Below are 18,042 nucleotides of genomic sequence, written 5' to 3' on the forward strand. Positions count from 1 at the left end.
AGAGGCAATTGCTAATGACAGTCTCTGAGTTCTACAATATGTAGTGAAAAGGTTTAGTGGGGTTATAGAAGTAGATTCATATGAAAATTATGGTCTAGCAATGATGTATGGTGACCTTATCAGTATAGACTTTGGGGGAAGAATGAGATAGATGGAGGTATCTGGCCTGATGGAACTAGTTCTGAAGGTGGTTTAAAGTAGTCCAAATATTAATCATCATTGTATGGATGTGTATTTTAGGCAGTTAATGGTGGTGAGACAAGAAATGCTGGAATGTGTCTGAGGGGGAAATTGTAGACATTGATGGTCTCACCAGGAGACTGGAGAATTTGGAAGTAAAGTCAATCTGACCAATTGCATATATGGCAGACATAACAAAACAAATCGCTCAAAAATAACAAATTATTTTGCAAATGTTATATATTTTTAAAATATGTATATATTTTTTAAAAGGAAGTCCATCCCTACATGACATCATTCAATACAATAAATTACAAATGGATAGAAATCTAAATGTAAAAGACAACAGTGGAATAAAATAGGAAAATATCTTTATGATTCCAGGGTACAGGTATCAGAACTTTCAAATACATTACAAAACTTAAGTTATTGAGAAAAAAGTGATACATTTGACAATATTAAAATTAAATACTGTAATACAAAAATTTTGGAGATGTTTAAAATGTATGTTACTAGCATAGGTAGGATTAATATCAAGGATTTAGTATAGAGAATTCCTATCATTCGTAAAAAAAATTATGAATGAGACAAAAGAAAAGGGAGAAAAGAATAGGAGCAGTTAATTAATAGACAGGCAAGTGTGGTAATAAAGTGTGGTAATAGCCAATGAAACTTTAAAAAGATATTCAACTTCACTGTTAAGCAATGAAATAAAGATTAAAATTAGTCATTATTCAATTAGTCATTATTCAACACTTTTCATTTTAGGAAGAATTTATAAGACTAAGTGATGCTAAATGTGTATGGCAATGGAAGCTAGTTAGAGAGGCAATGGAAACGTTCAAACATTGATAGTGGGATAGAATCTAGTAAAACCTAATCAAGTTCAAGATGTGTATGTTCTACAACCTGCAATTTAACTAGAGAAACTCTCCTTTATTTGAGTAAGGAAAAACTGCATTAATGACCATTGCAGTATTGTTTGTGCAGAAGTAGGAGAATAAAAATTACATTGTGGAAATTAATACAATGCAATACTACACAATGAAAATAAATAACTACACAAACACACACATCAACATGTATAAATCTCAAAATCATACTGTTAATGCAACACCGTAAGGTAGAGAATGGTGTATCTATCATGATTATCATTTATGTGCAGTCTATTTAGTAATAGTCTATAAACTTGCATGGGACAAGGGGATAGTTACTTTTTGGAAGAGAGAAGAATGAGATTTCTTAGTAGTATCTAGGAGGCTTAAAATATATCTGCAATGGTTTATTTCTTTAAAATAAATAAGATCTGAAGCAAAACTGGAAAATCATTAACATTTCACAAAGTGAGTGGTCATTCCCTTGGTCATCCAGTATCACAAATTTAAATAGCAACCTTTTGCTAGCATGTATTGAATTCATATCTCCAGCCTTTTTTTTTTTTTTTACTATGAAATCCCCAAATTGTATCTTGACTCAATCCTCTGAACTCCTGATTCTAATTCTATTAATTGGATGTCTCATTCCAAACTCAATTTGTAAGTACTAAACTCCTGATCTAGAAGGAAGCTCATTTTGCCCTCAGTGTCCCTGTCTCCATATTCCCCTTTCTTTCAGTTTCTCAGGGCAGAATGCTAGGAATCATGCTTGACTTCTCTTTATGTTTCTCATATCACATGCAGTCTCTCAGTCTAACCCATTTCTCTTCCCCCCAAATACATGGAGAGTATTTTCTTGCTTCTGCCAACCCTACGTACCCTGGACAATATGCACTGATCTCTCCATTATTGCAGTAGCCTCCTAATTGGTCTCCTGCTTCTGCTTTTGCCTCATTCCCTGTGTTAGCACAGCAGCCAGATTATTTCTTTCCTCTGCTCAAAACCTTCCTGGGAGTTTGAACTAACGCGGGTAAAAAGGACTACAGAGCTCTACTGCTCTCTGTCCTTGAACCTACTCTCCTTTACCTGTTGACCTTATTTTCTACTAATCTGTCCCAAATTCTCTTGCTTTGTTCATTCTGGCCTCCTTACTATTCTTTCCCATCCCCCCCAAGCCTAATTGCAATATAATTGACATATAACATTGTGTAAGTTTTCGATGTACAATGTGATGATCTGGTACACAAATGTATTGAAAATGATGACCTCAATACGGTTAATTAACCCATTCATCACCTCCCTTAATTAGCCTTTTTTGTGGTGAGAACATTTACTGTGTTTCCACGAAAATAAGACCTAGCCAGACCATCAGCTCTAATGTGTCTTTTGAAGGAAAAATTAATGTAAGACCCGGTCTTATTTTACTATAAGTAAAATAAGTATAAGTATACTTATACTTATTTTACTATACTATAAGTATAGTAAAATAAGACCGGGTCTTTAATATAATATAGTATAATATATATAATATAATACCGGGTCTTACATATAATATAATATATAATATAATATAACATAATATCGGGTCTTACATGATATAATATGATATGAGATCGGGTCTTCTATTAATTTTTGCTCCAAAAGGTGCATTAGAGCTGATTGTCTGGCTAGGTCTTATTTTCAGGGAAACATGGTAAGATCTACTCTCTTAGCAGTTTACAAGAATTCAATACAGTATTGTTAACTAAAGTCACCAGGCTGTACTTATCATCCCCAGAACTTATCCTTCTTATAACTAGAAGTTTGTATCCTTTGACCCACGTCTACTCATTTTTTCCCATCCCCAGGCGCTGGCAGTCACCATTCTATTCTCTGTTTCTAAGAGCTTGGGTTTTTTTTTGTTGTTGTTGTTGTTTTTTCGGTTCTTCATGTAAGAGAGATCATATTGTATACATCTTTCTTTGTCTGACTTAATTCACTTAGCATAATGCCCTCTAGGTATATCCATGTTGTCTCAAATGGCAGAATTTCCTTCTTTTAATGGCTGAATAATATTTCATTGTGTCTATCTACCTATCACATTTTTACCCATTCATCTGTTAATGAATACCTAGATTGTTTCCATATCTTGATATTGTACTTCTTGAATATAGTGGTTGCTCTCCCACCTTACACCCTTTCTATTTGCTATTCAATTTGCTCAAAATGTTTTGAGTCAGACAACCCTTAACCCATTGCTTCTCCTCCTCCCAGAACTCACTCTTTATTTTTCTCCTTCCTGCTTTTCACCATCTGCCATAGTATTATATAGTCATGCACTGTATGATGTGTTAGTCAATGATGACTACATATATGACAGTGGTCCCATAAGATTTTAATGGATTATAAGCAAAAAGTTTGTTTGTGATGTTTAAAGAAAAAGCTGGACCCAACTATGGTGTTGAATTCACTAGTAATGTTGAGTGGTTTAAACAGACAAGCAGACTCAATATGCTGTCCATCCATCCTTCATTCCTCTGCCTGCCCAAGGCTGTGGCCCTGGGTTGGCAAGGGAGTGAGAAGAGAGGGCTGGGAAGGAGGGGAGCCAGGAGCCTACCCTCTGTGCTGCGCCCCCCCCCCGCCCCCGCCATACACATGCACACACACACACACACACACACACACACACACACTTGTGCACACAGTCATTTCCCTTTTTTCTTTTTATCTTTTTCCTCCCAGTCCCTTTCTGCTCTCTCTTTCTTCCTCTCCCTCTCCTTTTTATTATTTCTCTTCTCTTTCTCCCTCTCCCTCTCCTTTTTATTATTTCTCTTCTCGAACTTTATCTCTCTGGGTCTCTTTTGATCTCTGCTTTGCCTTTCTCTCCCCTATTTTTCCTCTGCTCTCCTTCCCTCCTCCTGACATCTACTCTCCCTCTGAAGTCACCTCCCTCCAGAGCCCCCACACCTGGCCATGCAACGTATGAGAGTGTGCACACACATGTTATCTTTTCTATAGCATTTTTGCTGTACCTTTTCTATGTTTAGATATGTTTAGATACACAAATACCATTGTGTTATAATCCCCTGCAGTTTTCAGTACAGTAACATGCTGGACTGGTTTGTAGCCTAGAAACAAGCTATGCTATTTAGGTTTGTGTAAGTGCATTCCATCCACAATGTTTGCACAATGAGGAAATTGACTAAAACATTTCTCAGAATGTATCTGATCGTTAAGCAACACATGACTGTATTTTACATTTATGTTTCTTTGTTGTTTGTAACCCTCTGTCATTATATAAACTCCACAAAGACAGTTTTTAAGTCTGTTTTGTTCATTGACATAGTCTCAGTTTCTAGAAGAGTATCTGGCATATAGCAGGCACTCGATGGATATCTTGGAATTGAATGAATAGTCAGTTCATGGGTGTCATTTATTCTTTAATTATTGTCTGTGCTTGACATTTTTTACAAGTATGCACTCATACATACAAACAACAAGCTAAAATAATCCGGAAAGATTTCTCAACTTTAGAAATATCATCTTTTATGGGTAAAACTATACACTTCATTATTATTTGGTAACTAATTCAATCCCACATACAAATAAATTCTTAATATGTATGTTTTATTGCTATGGAGATGACTGTTCTACTGATATTCTTGCCCACTTGACTATTTCTTCTTGAGAGAAATTGTTTTTTAAAACAGGTTTTGTTAATTTATAGTTGTAAAATTAAGGGTAGAGACCCATTAAATAAGTTCAGGGCTTATAATTGAAACAAAAAAAATTATCGGTGTATTATAATATATGCTTTTTTATTTTTTCCCAGTGATGATCCAGCTGTTACATCTCATTGGAAGAAGAAAGAATTTGATGAACTCATACACTGGCACTCTCATAGACCTCTCAGTGATGATTTTGAAAGAACTAGGTGCAATAGTGGTTGTAAGTGTAATTAATATCTAGTCAACGGTTTCAACTTTCTTATATATTAAAGAATTATAGTATATGTATAAGAAAAAAAATAACTCATCTGTGATTAACAAAGTCTAATTTATAGTCTCCTTCTTCTCTCTCTCAGGCTACCACAGACATTTCCAACACTTTTCACATCAAAACCAGGAAGAAGCTAGTTTCTATAGTATGAAAAATGAGATTCCAATCTATTGGGGAGAAAATCTATTTTATTGAGACAGGATCTTTTAAAAATGTTCCTTAGTTTGCTACAATAAATTGCTTTGCATGTTGTTATTTAAGTTCCTTTACTTCTTGGTTCTTCTCAATTAAGAATTCCTATTGTATTATCTTATGAGACCCAATGCCTTCATTAATCACATTCTATTTTCATTATTTGCCCAAATTACTAATTATGTTAATAACTTGCTGTAAAATATTGTTTAGTAATTATATTAATTAAGTGAAATACATATTAAATATTCAAATAATCTAATAATTGTTTTGGCGGTGATATTTTATGGGCCTCTATAGTTTGTTAATCTTTTTTTCTTCTTGGATTTAAAACCTGTAGAGGAAAATCAGTATAGGAAAAATTAAAAATCAGTTGCACACAATCAGGATTCCTTATAGATTGGGAAGTGGCTGCCAGATTGGTATTGCAGATGTCTGGCACACACATTCAGCTACTGTTCTATGAATTGAAACCTATTATGTGCCCAGCTTTGTGCTGGACTCCAGGAGTATAGCAGGGAACATGATATATATGTTCCTGTTCTGGTATTGCTCATAGTTTAGCAGGGAAAGCAGATGTTAAGCAAACCATTGGAGATAGTTATTTAAAATTGTGATGATACTACAATCAAGTGCAAAGGGTATAAAGAGAGTTGGCTTGAGGGACTGGGGGATTTTCAAGCCAAATCTGAAAGATGAAGATAGTTAGCTTGGTGTGTGTAGTGATGGGGACTAGTAGGGAAACCCCAGAGAGCCCGGAGTCCAGAGAGTGATGTGAGATGAGTACAAATCATGGAGGCTTCTGTAGGCTTTCGTGAGGATTTTGAATAATAGAAGAACAGGAAGCCATTGAAATGTTCAAACCACATGAGTGACATGATCAGATTAACATTTTAAAGGAATTGCTTTGAAAAACCAGTGGAGAGATTATTTGTTTAGTTTGCTCATTTATTCTATTCTTTAGATTCCACATATGAGAGCATGTGGTATTTGTCTTTCTCCATCTGACTTATCTCACTTACATAATATTCTCTAAGTCCATCCATGTCATTGCAACTGGTAAGATTTCGTTCTTCTTTATGGCCAAGTAATACTCCAATGTATAAATGTACCACAGTTTCTTAATCCAGTCATCTACCGATGGGCATTTCAGTTGTTTACATGTCTTGGTTGTTGTGAATAGTGCTTCATTAAACATAGGGGTGCATATATTTTTTTCAAATTAGCGTTTTGGATTTCTCTGGATAGGTACCTAAGAGTGGAATTGTTGGGTCGCTAGATGGGAGGGTGGTGGGAATGAGGGAGAAGTTGAGGGGATTAGAAAGCACAAATTGGTAGCCATAACGTTGCCATGGGGATACAAAAGACAGTTTGGGGAATATAATCAATAATGTAAAGATTTTGTAGGGTTCCCGATTGACATTTGTCTTACTAGGGAGACTGCTACATGAATGGCGTAGATTCCTGACCACAGCACTGTACATCTGAAGCTGAACCTGAATTATATTAAATGTCAACTATAATTTAATATATGTAGTCACAGGACATGAAGCACAGCATAGGGAATAGAGTCAGTGGAACTATAACAGCTACGTATATACGATGTCAGTGGGTAGTAGATTGGCGGAGGGCGCTTATCACTTTGTGAGGGGTGTATATGTCTAGCCGTTACATTGTTTTGTACACCTGAAATGGGTAAAAAAAGGAAAGAAAATGTAGACTAAAGCCGTAAAAAAAAAAAAAAACAATTGAGAAAGCAGACATGTCTTTTAGTTATGTCCAGCCTGCAAAATTTAATAACTTGTTTCCAGAGTCCATTCTGTGATATTACCTGGAATTTGATAAAGTTGTTTTAGTTAAATGTTTCTGACCTAATTTTGGGGTAGTTTTCAGAAACTTTTTCTAAATCAGATGCTTTTTCGAGTGTCTGTGGGCTTCGTTCCTGACCTTGGACACAGTACCATCAACAAGGCCAAAGAGCTGAGATTTTTCTGATGGCTTTGATATTCTGGAAGAAAAGAAAGACATAAGCTCACTACTGACTTATTCTATGGAGCATACTCATAATGCCTAGTAAATACTAATAAAGTGAAAATACAAATGACAGACACTGATTTAGATTCATCCATATGATTTAAATATGGCTCAAATAATTTGAGTTTTTATATCTCAATCTCTAACATGTCTGTAAATAGATTAGTGCAAGTTTCTAAGAGTCTTTGCCAAAATCTTTTTTCATGAATGTCCTCTAAATGAAACTTTTATTTATGAATAACATTGTTAGCATATTTTAGTAATTTATTTGTTTCCTACAGTTAAATCCAAAGATGCCAAAAAAAGAAGGGACATACAGAAATTACATCATTATTATCACGTGTTTGGGAAATCTTTGATCGGGAGTAACAGGTCAGTAAGGATCGTAAGAGGAAGAGCTCTGCCACCTCCAGAAAATTCTTCTGTGCAAAAGACAAGAAAACACCAGGTATATTCTTGATCAATCAGGGCTCAGTCATGTGGGGTCCCTACTGCTCTATCTTTACATGTGGGACCTTCATGAACAATATCCAGAATTATGCACACTGGTAAATTCATGTGTTATTAAAGAAGAAATAACTCCCTTTTCTAAGCAAATTAATAACAGTCAAATCAAGTAGACTCTAAATACTAACCATGAATTACAAAAAATTAAAATACTTGTAAAAGGAGGAAAAGTATAACAAAGAAAATAAAATCCTAATCGGAACTTCATGCAGAGTTAAAAACTTTTAGCATTTTAATGCATTTTCTTGTTATCATTTTCCCTTTCATGTTACTAAAGATGTTGTGAAACACGTTTTTTGTGTCTGTATATAATATGGCATTCTATTATATGTTGAATTATTTTTGAAGTATAAAAAAAGGTAAGAAAAAAGGGAAAAAAATAAAAGTTTATACTCACATCCCACAGATAACCACTATCAACATATTGACGCACAATCTTTCAATCATTTCCACTCATAATTTTTTTCCCCAACCCCTCTATGTATTTTTAACCTATGTTCCCCACCTATTGACATATATAATGGACATTTTTCTTTGTCATTAACTATGCTTTCATAATAGCACATTGTTTCCCAAATTTTAAATAGCTTTGAAAAAAAGATTATAAAGGTTATAAAGATTATAAACACATCTAGTAAATTTAGGTTATCTAGAAAAGTATCAAAAAAAATCACGAAAATTTTGCCCCACCCCCAAAGTTACTTTTATTAGCTTTCTGGTGACTATCCTTTGAAATATTTCAATCTACATATACATATTTACAAAAACACACAAACAATTTTAAAATTCACATGTGGTTTTATTATGCTTCCCTATTAAACGATGTATTTTGAAGAACTTTCTATTTCAATGAGCTAGGAATAAACTTTTCCTTGTAATATTTGTATAATATTCTATATGTTTATTTTTCTTTTTAATTGTTTATTATGTCTCCATTAGTTTACTATTCTAACTTATGCTATGATAAATAGAATTTTATCTGAATCTTTCTACCCTTTTATAATTACTTGGAAAAGTCATTGCTGGATCAAAGGCTATGAAAACTTTTAAATGCAAACATTTTAAATATTCATTTTGAAACGTATTCTTATTTAAGATGGCTATTCCAACTTTTATTTTTATTTTAATATTAATACAAATAATAATAATATGCTACTGATTTATTGAACTCTTATGTGAAAAACACTGTGCTAAGTTACAGAGTTAGTGAGTTGCTGACCCAGGATGGACTCTGGAACCTGCCCCTTTAACCATTCAGCTGTAATGACCACCACCATGTATGAGAGTGCCTGCTTTTTTTCTCTTTCCCCCCCTTTTTTTTTTTCAAAAACAAATTTTTAATTTTTTTTATAGTTTTATTTTATTTTATTTTATTTTATTTTTACATCCCTCACACCGTGAACCCTCTCCCCCCTCTTTTCCTTTTTTTTAATTCCTATCATGAGAGGTTTTAGTCTCAATGTTTTGGACACCAGTAATATGGGTATATTTTCAAAATTTAGACTCCATTTGGGTTTGTTCCCCTATGAATTTCTTTCATGTCCTTTGTGTACTATTGAGAGGGTATTTTTCCTTCTGCTTATTCATATCAAGAGCTACACATATTTAAACTTAACATTCTGTTTCATATATATTGAAAATGTTTTGAGTCTTAATTCTCTGTTTTGTTCTTAAGGAAGCTCATTTTTTCTGGATGTTACCCTATAGACTACTCTCTCCAGTTACATCTTTTTACCTCTGGTTAGGATGTGCTACTCCCATGAGGAGCTAACATCACTTAACTGGCACTCGGAAGTTTCTAAAATGGTCCATTGTTTTCATGTGGAGGAGACAGATGGTAGAAGAGAGTTAAATAAGCACATACCCTGAGTTCTAGACAAGAAAGTTGTTACAGAGATTGGCTATGGAAGCATTCTCTTTTGCATACAATAATTCAGATATTACAATATTAGACCTGATGACTTTGTACCCCATTCAGGCTTACTAGCTTTCTTTTGGACATCTTTTAGACATGAGTTATATTTGTTTTTCTATAAAGCACAGTATGGTACACTCCTGGACAGTTTTTTGTGATTACATCACAATTGTCTAGTTTTACAAAAGATACATTTCCCAATTGGATATTGTTTTCCTTAGACCCAACCCCACTGGCTTGGAATGCCAGAACACTTATTTTCTGGATTAAGAAAATAATAGCTGAGGAGGGAGAGAAGGGAATGTTGAATTATCATGCTTGTATAAATATAGATGCTCTCATTTAATTATTCAGGACCTGTAAGATCCTTTTTGATGCGCTATTTCAGTGTCCTAAATGGTAAACTAATGGCCTAAGATACTAAATATTTCTTTAAAAATGTATTATTCTGGAAACACTTGTTTTATTGTTGATTATTTTCCTATTTCTTTTTTTTTCCCAGAAGACAAATGCAGAAAAATTTATTGAGGAAAATCAAAAGAGACAGCTAGCTAAACTAGAGAAAAGAGAGGAAGAAAGATGGAATAACTTGTCCCTATATATTGAAAAGGAAATTAAAGAAAATCCTAATTCTGGAATAAAAAGACTAGAAGATTTTCTCCAAACATGTTCTGTTAAATCTGTAAAATTTACTGCAGAAATGGTAGGATTGGATGCCTGTTTCAAATTTTGGATGGAATACTGTTTAAAAGCAGGTACATAAAATATTAATTTCTTGAAATACAAGGTCAGTAAGAACAGAGCAAAATAATTGATAATGACCACATATGCAGAGTCTTCCAGCCTGTATCACTTCCAGGAACTCTTTTTGATGTCTAAAGAGTAAGACGATTTCCTTTTGTTTTAACTACTAACAACATTATGACTGTTTGTAAATGTGATATGTATTGGCGAAATAGATTTAATTTGGAATTCAATTCAGTAAACAGTGTTTCAAGGTTAGCCATGAACTGAGTACCTCATTCAGTACCCAGGGGGCTTCTGAAGAGAAGAGTATGTATGGGCCCTGTTCTGAGCTCCTTAATGAATAGTCTCTCAAGGGACTCAGGCAACATACTGCAATGACCACAACCAAAACTATATACTCATACAATAAGTCCTCATGTAAAGTCATCGATGGGTTCTGCTACGTCAAGTGTATAGTGAACCTGATTTTACCTTAGGCTAATAGGAGTTAAATTCCTATGGCATCTCATCAGTGTTATAATGAAATGACATTGAACAAAATGATGTTATTTGAAGACCTACTGTGTGTTATATATATAGAGAGAGAGATTCTCACAATTCTCTGATGCAGATTACATTGCCCTGATATTACATTAATAAACCGAGGTTCTAGGAGAACAAATTATGTGTCCATCAAATGTCAATAACAGGGAAAGAACTTTAATATAACTCTCTTACTCCAAAAAATAAGCAGACAATAAATAATTAGTAAACTGGGGCACAACAGTGTTTTGGATGTGGGCCAGAGAATGAACATTTCTGATTGGAGGGAAGATGAAAGATATTTATCTCTTGTGTTCACAGAAAAGTAAATATTAAAAAAGTAAAATATGGAATGGCCTTGTTTTTAAAAAAAAAGTCAATTCAGCCTGTACTCCATATTAATCCTTACGATTAATAATAACTGCTGCCATTATTGTATTTTTGTATAAATTAATTTGTTTAATCTTTATAATAACTATATGAGGCGAGACCTATTATTAGTATCCCCATGATCTGCATAAAGAAAATGAAGCTTAGAGAGGTAACTTTTCAAGTTGTTAAATCAAGCACAGAAAAATTAAATTTGAATTTCAGAGAAATAACAATTTTTTAGTATACGTGCATGTCATGAAATATATATCTTAAACTGGATCTCCTATATTTTTATTTGCTAAAACTGGCAACCCTATTCTAACTCAAGGCCATACTCAACTGCTATGCAATAGTAGTTGCTATGAATCCCTCAATTATTATGAGTGATTCATATGAATATGTTTTTCTAAAATCCTGCAATAAAATTAAGTCAATTTGGGGGGTTTATTATCAATATGTTACGTAACTTAAATTACGCATGCCAATGTTTTTTTCCCAACAGAAGCAGAATCCAGAGATATAAGTATAATAATTAACTTGATGAAAAGAATTCACATAATCTATGAAAAATATTCAGAACTATTACAAAATACACATCGACAAAAATTAGCCAAGTATCTAAAATATATTGGATTTGACAACTTGGCACAGTCATTATCTCCTCAGGTAGATGCTATAGAAAATATTATGTGACATTCATGTGTGCGTGTGTATGAAATATTTTGTGGGATGTATTTAGAATTAATGTTTATTAGATTAAGTTAATAATTAGTCATGCATTGTCCTATATAGACACAGATCTAATGTTTTTTATGGATGTATGTTTTATTTGTTGTAGAGGTGCTATGATCTAAATATTTGTGTCCTCCCCCCAAAATACATGTTGAAATTTTAACCTCCAGAGTGATTGTATTTAGAACTAGAGCCTTTGGAAAGTGATTAGGTAATGATGGTGGAGCCCTCATGAATGGAATTAGCGCCTTTACAAAAGACTGGCTCCTCTCTTTGCCATGTGACATTAGAGCAAAAAGAGGATCTTGTAAGGGGCAGACTCTTAGCAAACCACCCAGTTTATGGTATTTTTGTTGTAGCAGCCTGAATGGATAAAACACAGGAGCTTCCCATTTTACTTAGAATGATTTTTTGTTTTTTTACCAAAGCCCACAAGTCCCTACATATCTGGTCCTCAATTACCAATCTGTTCCCATTTCAAATCATTCTGTTTGTTACGTGAACAGGATTATTTTTCTTGCATCATAGTATTGCATCAGCTATTTCTTCTATGTGAACGTCTGTTCCCTCTCATGTTAATATGGCTTACTTCTATGGTTATTAATGTTTTAGGTGACACATCATGTTATCCAAGGAACATTTTATGGCTGGCTTGAGACCATCAATATTAAGTAGCATTTCCTCCATTCTTCCCTCCTACCCATGAAGTCACTAAAAGATTAATTTCTCTTTCTTAGCAGCATATGTCACTATCTGAATTTTTTTGTGTATGTTTTGTCCATTTGTTTATTGTTTGTTTCCCAGAATTAGAATGTAAGTTCAATAGAAGCATGGCCTTTTTATGTCTTGTTTCTTGCTGTGTCCATAATGCAGTAATTTTAAAAACCTGCTCAATAAATGAAAGGAAGGAATAAAGAAAGGAGGGGAGTGTAGAGGGAAGGAAATAATTTTATAGATTTGAGTGTTGCCTATAAATTTTGTTGTCTGTTTATCTGGGAGATTTCTGAAGACTTCTGGAAAGAATTAAAATTCACCCTCAGAGAGATGGACCAGATTAACCAAATCAGAGTAACTGGTCAGAAAGAGGAAGCATAGTTAGACTTTCATTTCCTCCTGAACTAGACCTTTCTTTAATGGCTCTATAATGTTCCCAAGTCTTCATACTGACCTACCCCAAAGATCCAGCCTTTTGCTAGTTTGCCCATTCCTGAAGAATTCTAACATTGCCCATAAATCCTTTCTAGCTGTAGCTTGCTTCCATAATCTCAGGATTTATTACGTTGGGCCACTACTTGGCAATTCTGTAAGCCCCAGTGGAGAGCGTGAGGCTAGCTTTCCCAGGTGGCTTTTGTTTTCCCATATTATACTTCACATTCAGCATGGAAACAGCCCTGCATTTTGATTACCCAAGTGCCACAGATAAAATTCACCTGTCATATTTAACAAGACTTTTGAAGCTATGTGGATATAGAAATGAATTGCACTGCAGAAAATTATCTCAATGTTGAATATGAGATGAGCTCATAGTCCAAATCCAACCATAATATCGATAAGATATCTCGTTCATTGGTTGCTGTATCCTGACCTCATATTGCAAGGGTATATAATATCCAACCAAGGGAGCGCTATGTTTCTTCACTCCTTTGAGGGACCTGAAAAATTGGGGGTAAAGAGTTTTCCTAAAATAAACATACAAGCTCAAGGGAAGCAATTCTTTCTTTAAACAAACAAACAAACAAACAAACAAGAAAAAACCTAGATGATGGATGGAATTCTAGCTCCCCACTGTTTCCAACTCTAGATCTGGAGTTTCTGCTACAGCTCAGAAATAACATATTTACTTTATTATTGAACGACCAAAAGTATTACAGTATTTTTCCTTTTTTGTTAAACATGAAAGTAAATAGAAAAAAATATTAGTCATTTAAAAAATTTAATTGTATTTTTGGTAATTTTTAATGGAATTTTTTTCTGCTTCCCGCCATCAATGTTTCAAAACATGTTTTGTGGTTAATTCTCAACCAGAGCACCACAACATATGAATTTGTATTTCCCACGCTTTGTTAATATTATCATAATCAAGTGTTATCAGAACTTCAAGAATAAAGGCCAGGTCAAATATGTGAATTTCTTGTAATGGTGAATTCCTTAATGATAAGAATTATTTACTTATTGGTAGAGTTCTTTGAGTAAAATAATTTGTAAGATGATGTGTACTATTATATAGACCCTGATAAGAATATTTCCTTTACTAAAGAAGCCCTTTCAAGATTGACAAGAGTACTTTAATTGAAACACGATTTTTATTGTGTGTGTGTGTGGGGGGGGGGTTCTTGTTGATTTTAACAATTATCGAATGTTATGCTGATTTATAATTGAAATATTAATTTTATATTCATTTTACTTATGTTCTATGGAACATGGTACTGACATATAAAATAGTATTTTAAAATTATAGTGAAATATAGTATCTATATCTTATCCCCTTCTTTGTTAACTGAACCATCATGAAGCATGAAATAATAATCTTGTTGAAATAAAGCAAACGACAATGTTATTGATAATAATTTCCTTGCCCAAGTTAAAAATCATAAGTATGAAAATGTCATACTTATTGTATGAGTAATATAATACTCATGTAATATTATTTTAGTTGCAGGAATCAGCTACTAAGAAGGATATTTCTAAATATTCAGTGCCCATGGGAGCAGCTCGGTTTCAGTTAACATACATGGGTCCTTACTTATTTCGAGATGAAAGAAGTGATCCAGATCCCAGGGTGCATCGTTTTATACCAGACACATGGCAGGTATTTACCAAAAAAGTCTGTAGTCCGGAAGAATGGAGAAACTTGATGGAAACAGTTGGTTCACATCTCATTGTGTGTGACAAGTTTTGGATATGTCAACCATTATAGAATGCAACATAATGACAATGAAAATAAATCATCTTTTGACCTAAAAGGAACACAATAGTCAGCTGAAATAATATATATATATATATATATATATATATATATATATATATATATATATATATATGTTCTATTAAACGATAGAGCCTGGATTGAAAACTAGGTTCTCTAACTCCAGTTAGTCTGTTCTTAATTATTATATATAGTGTTTCAAATCAAAATGTAGTACCTGATGTTTAATGATATATATTTGGCAAGAATTTACTATTCTTTGAAAGTAGTGATGCTTTCAGATTGTTCAAATGTTGAACAGCAGAGTCATTCATAATTTATCATGATAATGAGAAATATATAACCTATTCCATATCTTTATATTTTTTGGAATATAACTGCCATTTTCTATACCTTATTCATTTGTTGATACTTAAGTTATAAATAGAAACATGGAAAATTAAGAACAACAGATTTGGGTAATTTTGATTTCAGTCTGACGTTCCCCAAGCTAACAAAGAGTGCAGAGAGCTGGGCTGCTTGATAGCCTGGGCAGACCCCTTGCAATGATGGGTATTTATTAGGGTATTTTTATCCAAGTTTAAGTGAAGAAAGAGAGATGTGAGTTATTTCCTAATGAGAGGAAATGGTGATTCCCTTAAGTACCTGCCATCTTGAACACTATTGTATCTCAGAAGGAACTGTGAATTCTCATTTGCCTTAGATACAGTTGTTGATAAGTTACAATGTGACACTAAATATGTGTTTTCAAAATGAAATATGATTTTTTTTTTCTTATCTAGAGGGAACTTCTTGATGTTGTGGATAATAATGAATCTGCTGTAATTGTTGCCCCGACTTCATCAGGGAAAACTTATGCCTCTTACTACTGCATGGAGAAAATCCTGAGAGAGAGTGATGAAGGGGTGGTTGTGTATGTTTCTCCAACAAAGGTATTTTGTCCACATGACACTGTATGTCTCACCATAATTTTCCTGACCTGTAGTTTGTGCTTTTAACCACAGTATCCAGGCTCCTGCACTGCAGTCATGGATTTGAGGGCTTATGTGCTGTGTGATCATGAGCCTGTTTTTTCCCTTGGTTTTTCTACCTGTAAAAAAAAGATAATAATGCTTTCATTATACATTAGTCCTGCCTTATCCATGGTTTCACTTTCTGTGGTTTTTGTTACCCAGGGTCAACCATGGTCCAAATATGTTAAATGGAAAATTGCAGAAATAAACAATTCGTATGTGTTCGCTAGTGTGCTATTCTGAGTAGGGTGATGAACTCTTACACTGTCCTGTTGTCTTCCTCCCTGGGTGTCAATCATCCCTTTATCCAGCCTATCTATGCTATATGCACTCCCCGCCCATTGCTCACTTAGCAGTCTCCTCAATGATCAAATCTACTGTTGCAGTGCTTGTGTTCAAATAACCGTATTTTACTTAATGACTCCAAAATGCAAAAGTAGTGATGCTGGCAGTTTGGATATGCCAAAGAAAAGCCATAAAGTGTTTCACTTAAGTGAAATGGTATGTGTGGTTAGGAAAAAAAACAACAACAAAAAACATAGTACTGTACATATAAGATTTGCTGCTATCTGTGGTTTAAGGCACCCGTTGGGAGTTTTATAACATATGCCCCGTGGATAAGGGGGACTATTTACTTTTATTCTAAACATTAAGTCACCTGAGATATGTAAAGCATCCAGCATATTGTCTGGGCGTAAACAATGGTCAATAAGTGGTACCGTTCCCCCTTATTTTTTATTAATTTTATTGTTTAAGCCTCCTTAGGTCCAGTACTTATTATTAATAAAAATAATGATCTGACACTTTTGAGAAGTTTGCTAAAAAAAAACATTTGGTGTCTGTGCCAAGGTTAAGAGAGTATGGACAAGTTCATGACAGAGAGAGGAAGAGGGAAAAACAGCTGTTCTTGGTTGGATAAATGTTCTGCAAATAACCCCTGATTATTGCAAGTGCTGTAGACTTCTTCCTTTACAGCATCCTGTGTAAAATGAAGTCAAGAGGCTTTTGGCCAAATCAGATTTTTTTCTCTTTATCTAGAAGGGATTTGGGGTATCCCTCTTTCTCTCTCTTTCCCTGAGAGACTCCTTAATTGTAATCCTTAAAGATGCACTGAGAAGAAATTCAGAATGCTAGTTTGGGGATGGATCATCTCTATCATATGACCCAGTCCTCTGACTTTACAGATGAGAAAACAGAGGCTTAGTGAAGCTAAGTAATGTGCCTATCATTGGAGAACCAATTACATTTTTCAATAAAAAATCATCATCTGATTTCACCTGTACAATGTATATCACATTTCTGTGGCATGGATTGTTTACTGTTTCTAGCCAGCCCATTAATAAGCAGTGTCATATATGATACATTAAGGACAAGTTTAAAATGGAACCGGTGGGAACCACTTGTGCAAGTAAGTCTTTTATTAAGAAAGACTTATATAAAATTGGTACCGCAGTTTCTTACATGTAAATTTGTTGCAGACGTTAGTTTACTTTAAATGCTTTTTTCAGTGCTGTCAATAACAACTGAATACCAGGTTATGTCTTTTATGATTTAAGGCTCTTGTGAATCAAGTGGTAGGAACTGTCTGCAGTTTATTTACCAAAGCGCTGCCAAAAGGATTAGTGGTGTGTGGAGTCTTTACAAGAGATTACCGTCATGACACCTTGAATTGTCAGGTACGTCACACACATGCACACATAATAAATAATAAGGAATAGTAGGGTACTTTGGTAGGCACGTCAAGGTTTTAATGTGAGGATAAATTAAATTCACAATGACACTGACCCATATATTTATATTTGAATGTATTATTTCTATTATTTTTTTTATTTAATAATTTGATTAACTTTCAAATAATTACCGTACTTTGCCATGTATAATGTTCATCAACAATTTTGTCCCAAACTTTCAGGTAAAAAAAATCTTCCTTTTTAATTTTTTAATTCAAATTTTTATGTTTACATTTAAGTAGTTGTTTTTTGTATTATAAAAGAGTTTTAGCATTTATGTTTTAACATGTTATGGTGTGAGAAATTTTATGTAACAAAT

The 18,042-nt window shown here is 33.8% G+C and overlaps 1 protein-coding gene across 1 annotated transcript in view; it reads left to right on the forward strand.

Annotated features, from left to right (window-relative positions):
- LOC308509197 (putative ATP-dependent RNA helicase DDX60) overlaps positions 1-18,042 on the forward strand; it is a gene marked incomplete at both ends in the record, with an annotated part of 70,641 nt that overhangs the window by 14,661 nt on the left and 37,938 nt on the right. The window contains 7 exons of the mRNA XM_081076950.1: positions 4,867-4,982; positions 7,541-7,707; positions 10,184-10,436; positions 11,825-11,988; positions 14,708-14,863; positions 15,763-15,912; positions 17,550-17,669. Coding sequence (XP_080933076.1) covers positions 4,867-4,982; positions 7,541-7,707; positions 10,184-10,436; positions 11,825-11,988; positions 14,708-14,863; positions 15,763-15,912; positions 17,550-17,669 — 1,126 coding nt within the window. The remainder of the gene's footprint in view (positions 1-4,866; positions 4,983-7,540; positions 7,708-10,183; positions 10,437-11,824; positions 11,989-14,707; positions 14,864-15,762; positions 15,913-17,549; positions 17,670-18,042) is intronic.

The sequence above is a fragment of the Rhinolophus hipposideros genome (assembly GCF_964194185.1).
Source record: "Rhinolophus hipposideros genome assembly, chromosome: 16".
Classification (NCBI taxonomy): domain Eukaryota; kingdom Metazoa; phylum Chordata; class Mammalia; order Chiroptera; family Rhinolophidae; genus Rhinolophus; species Rhinolophus hipposideros.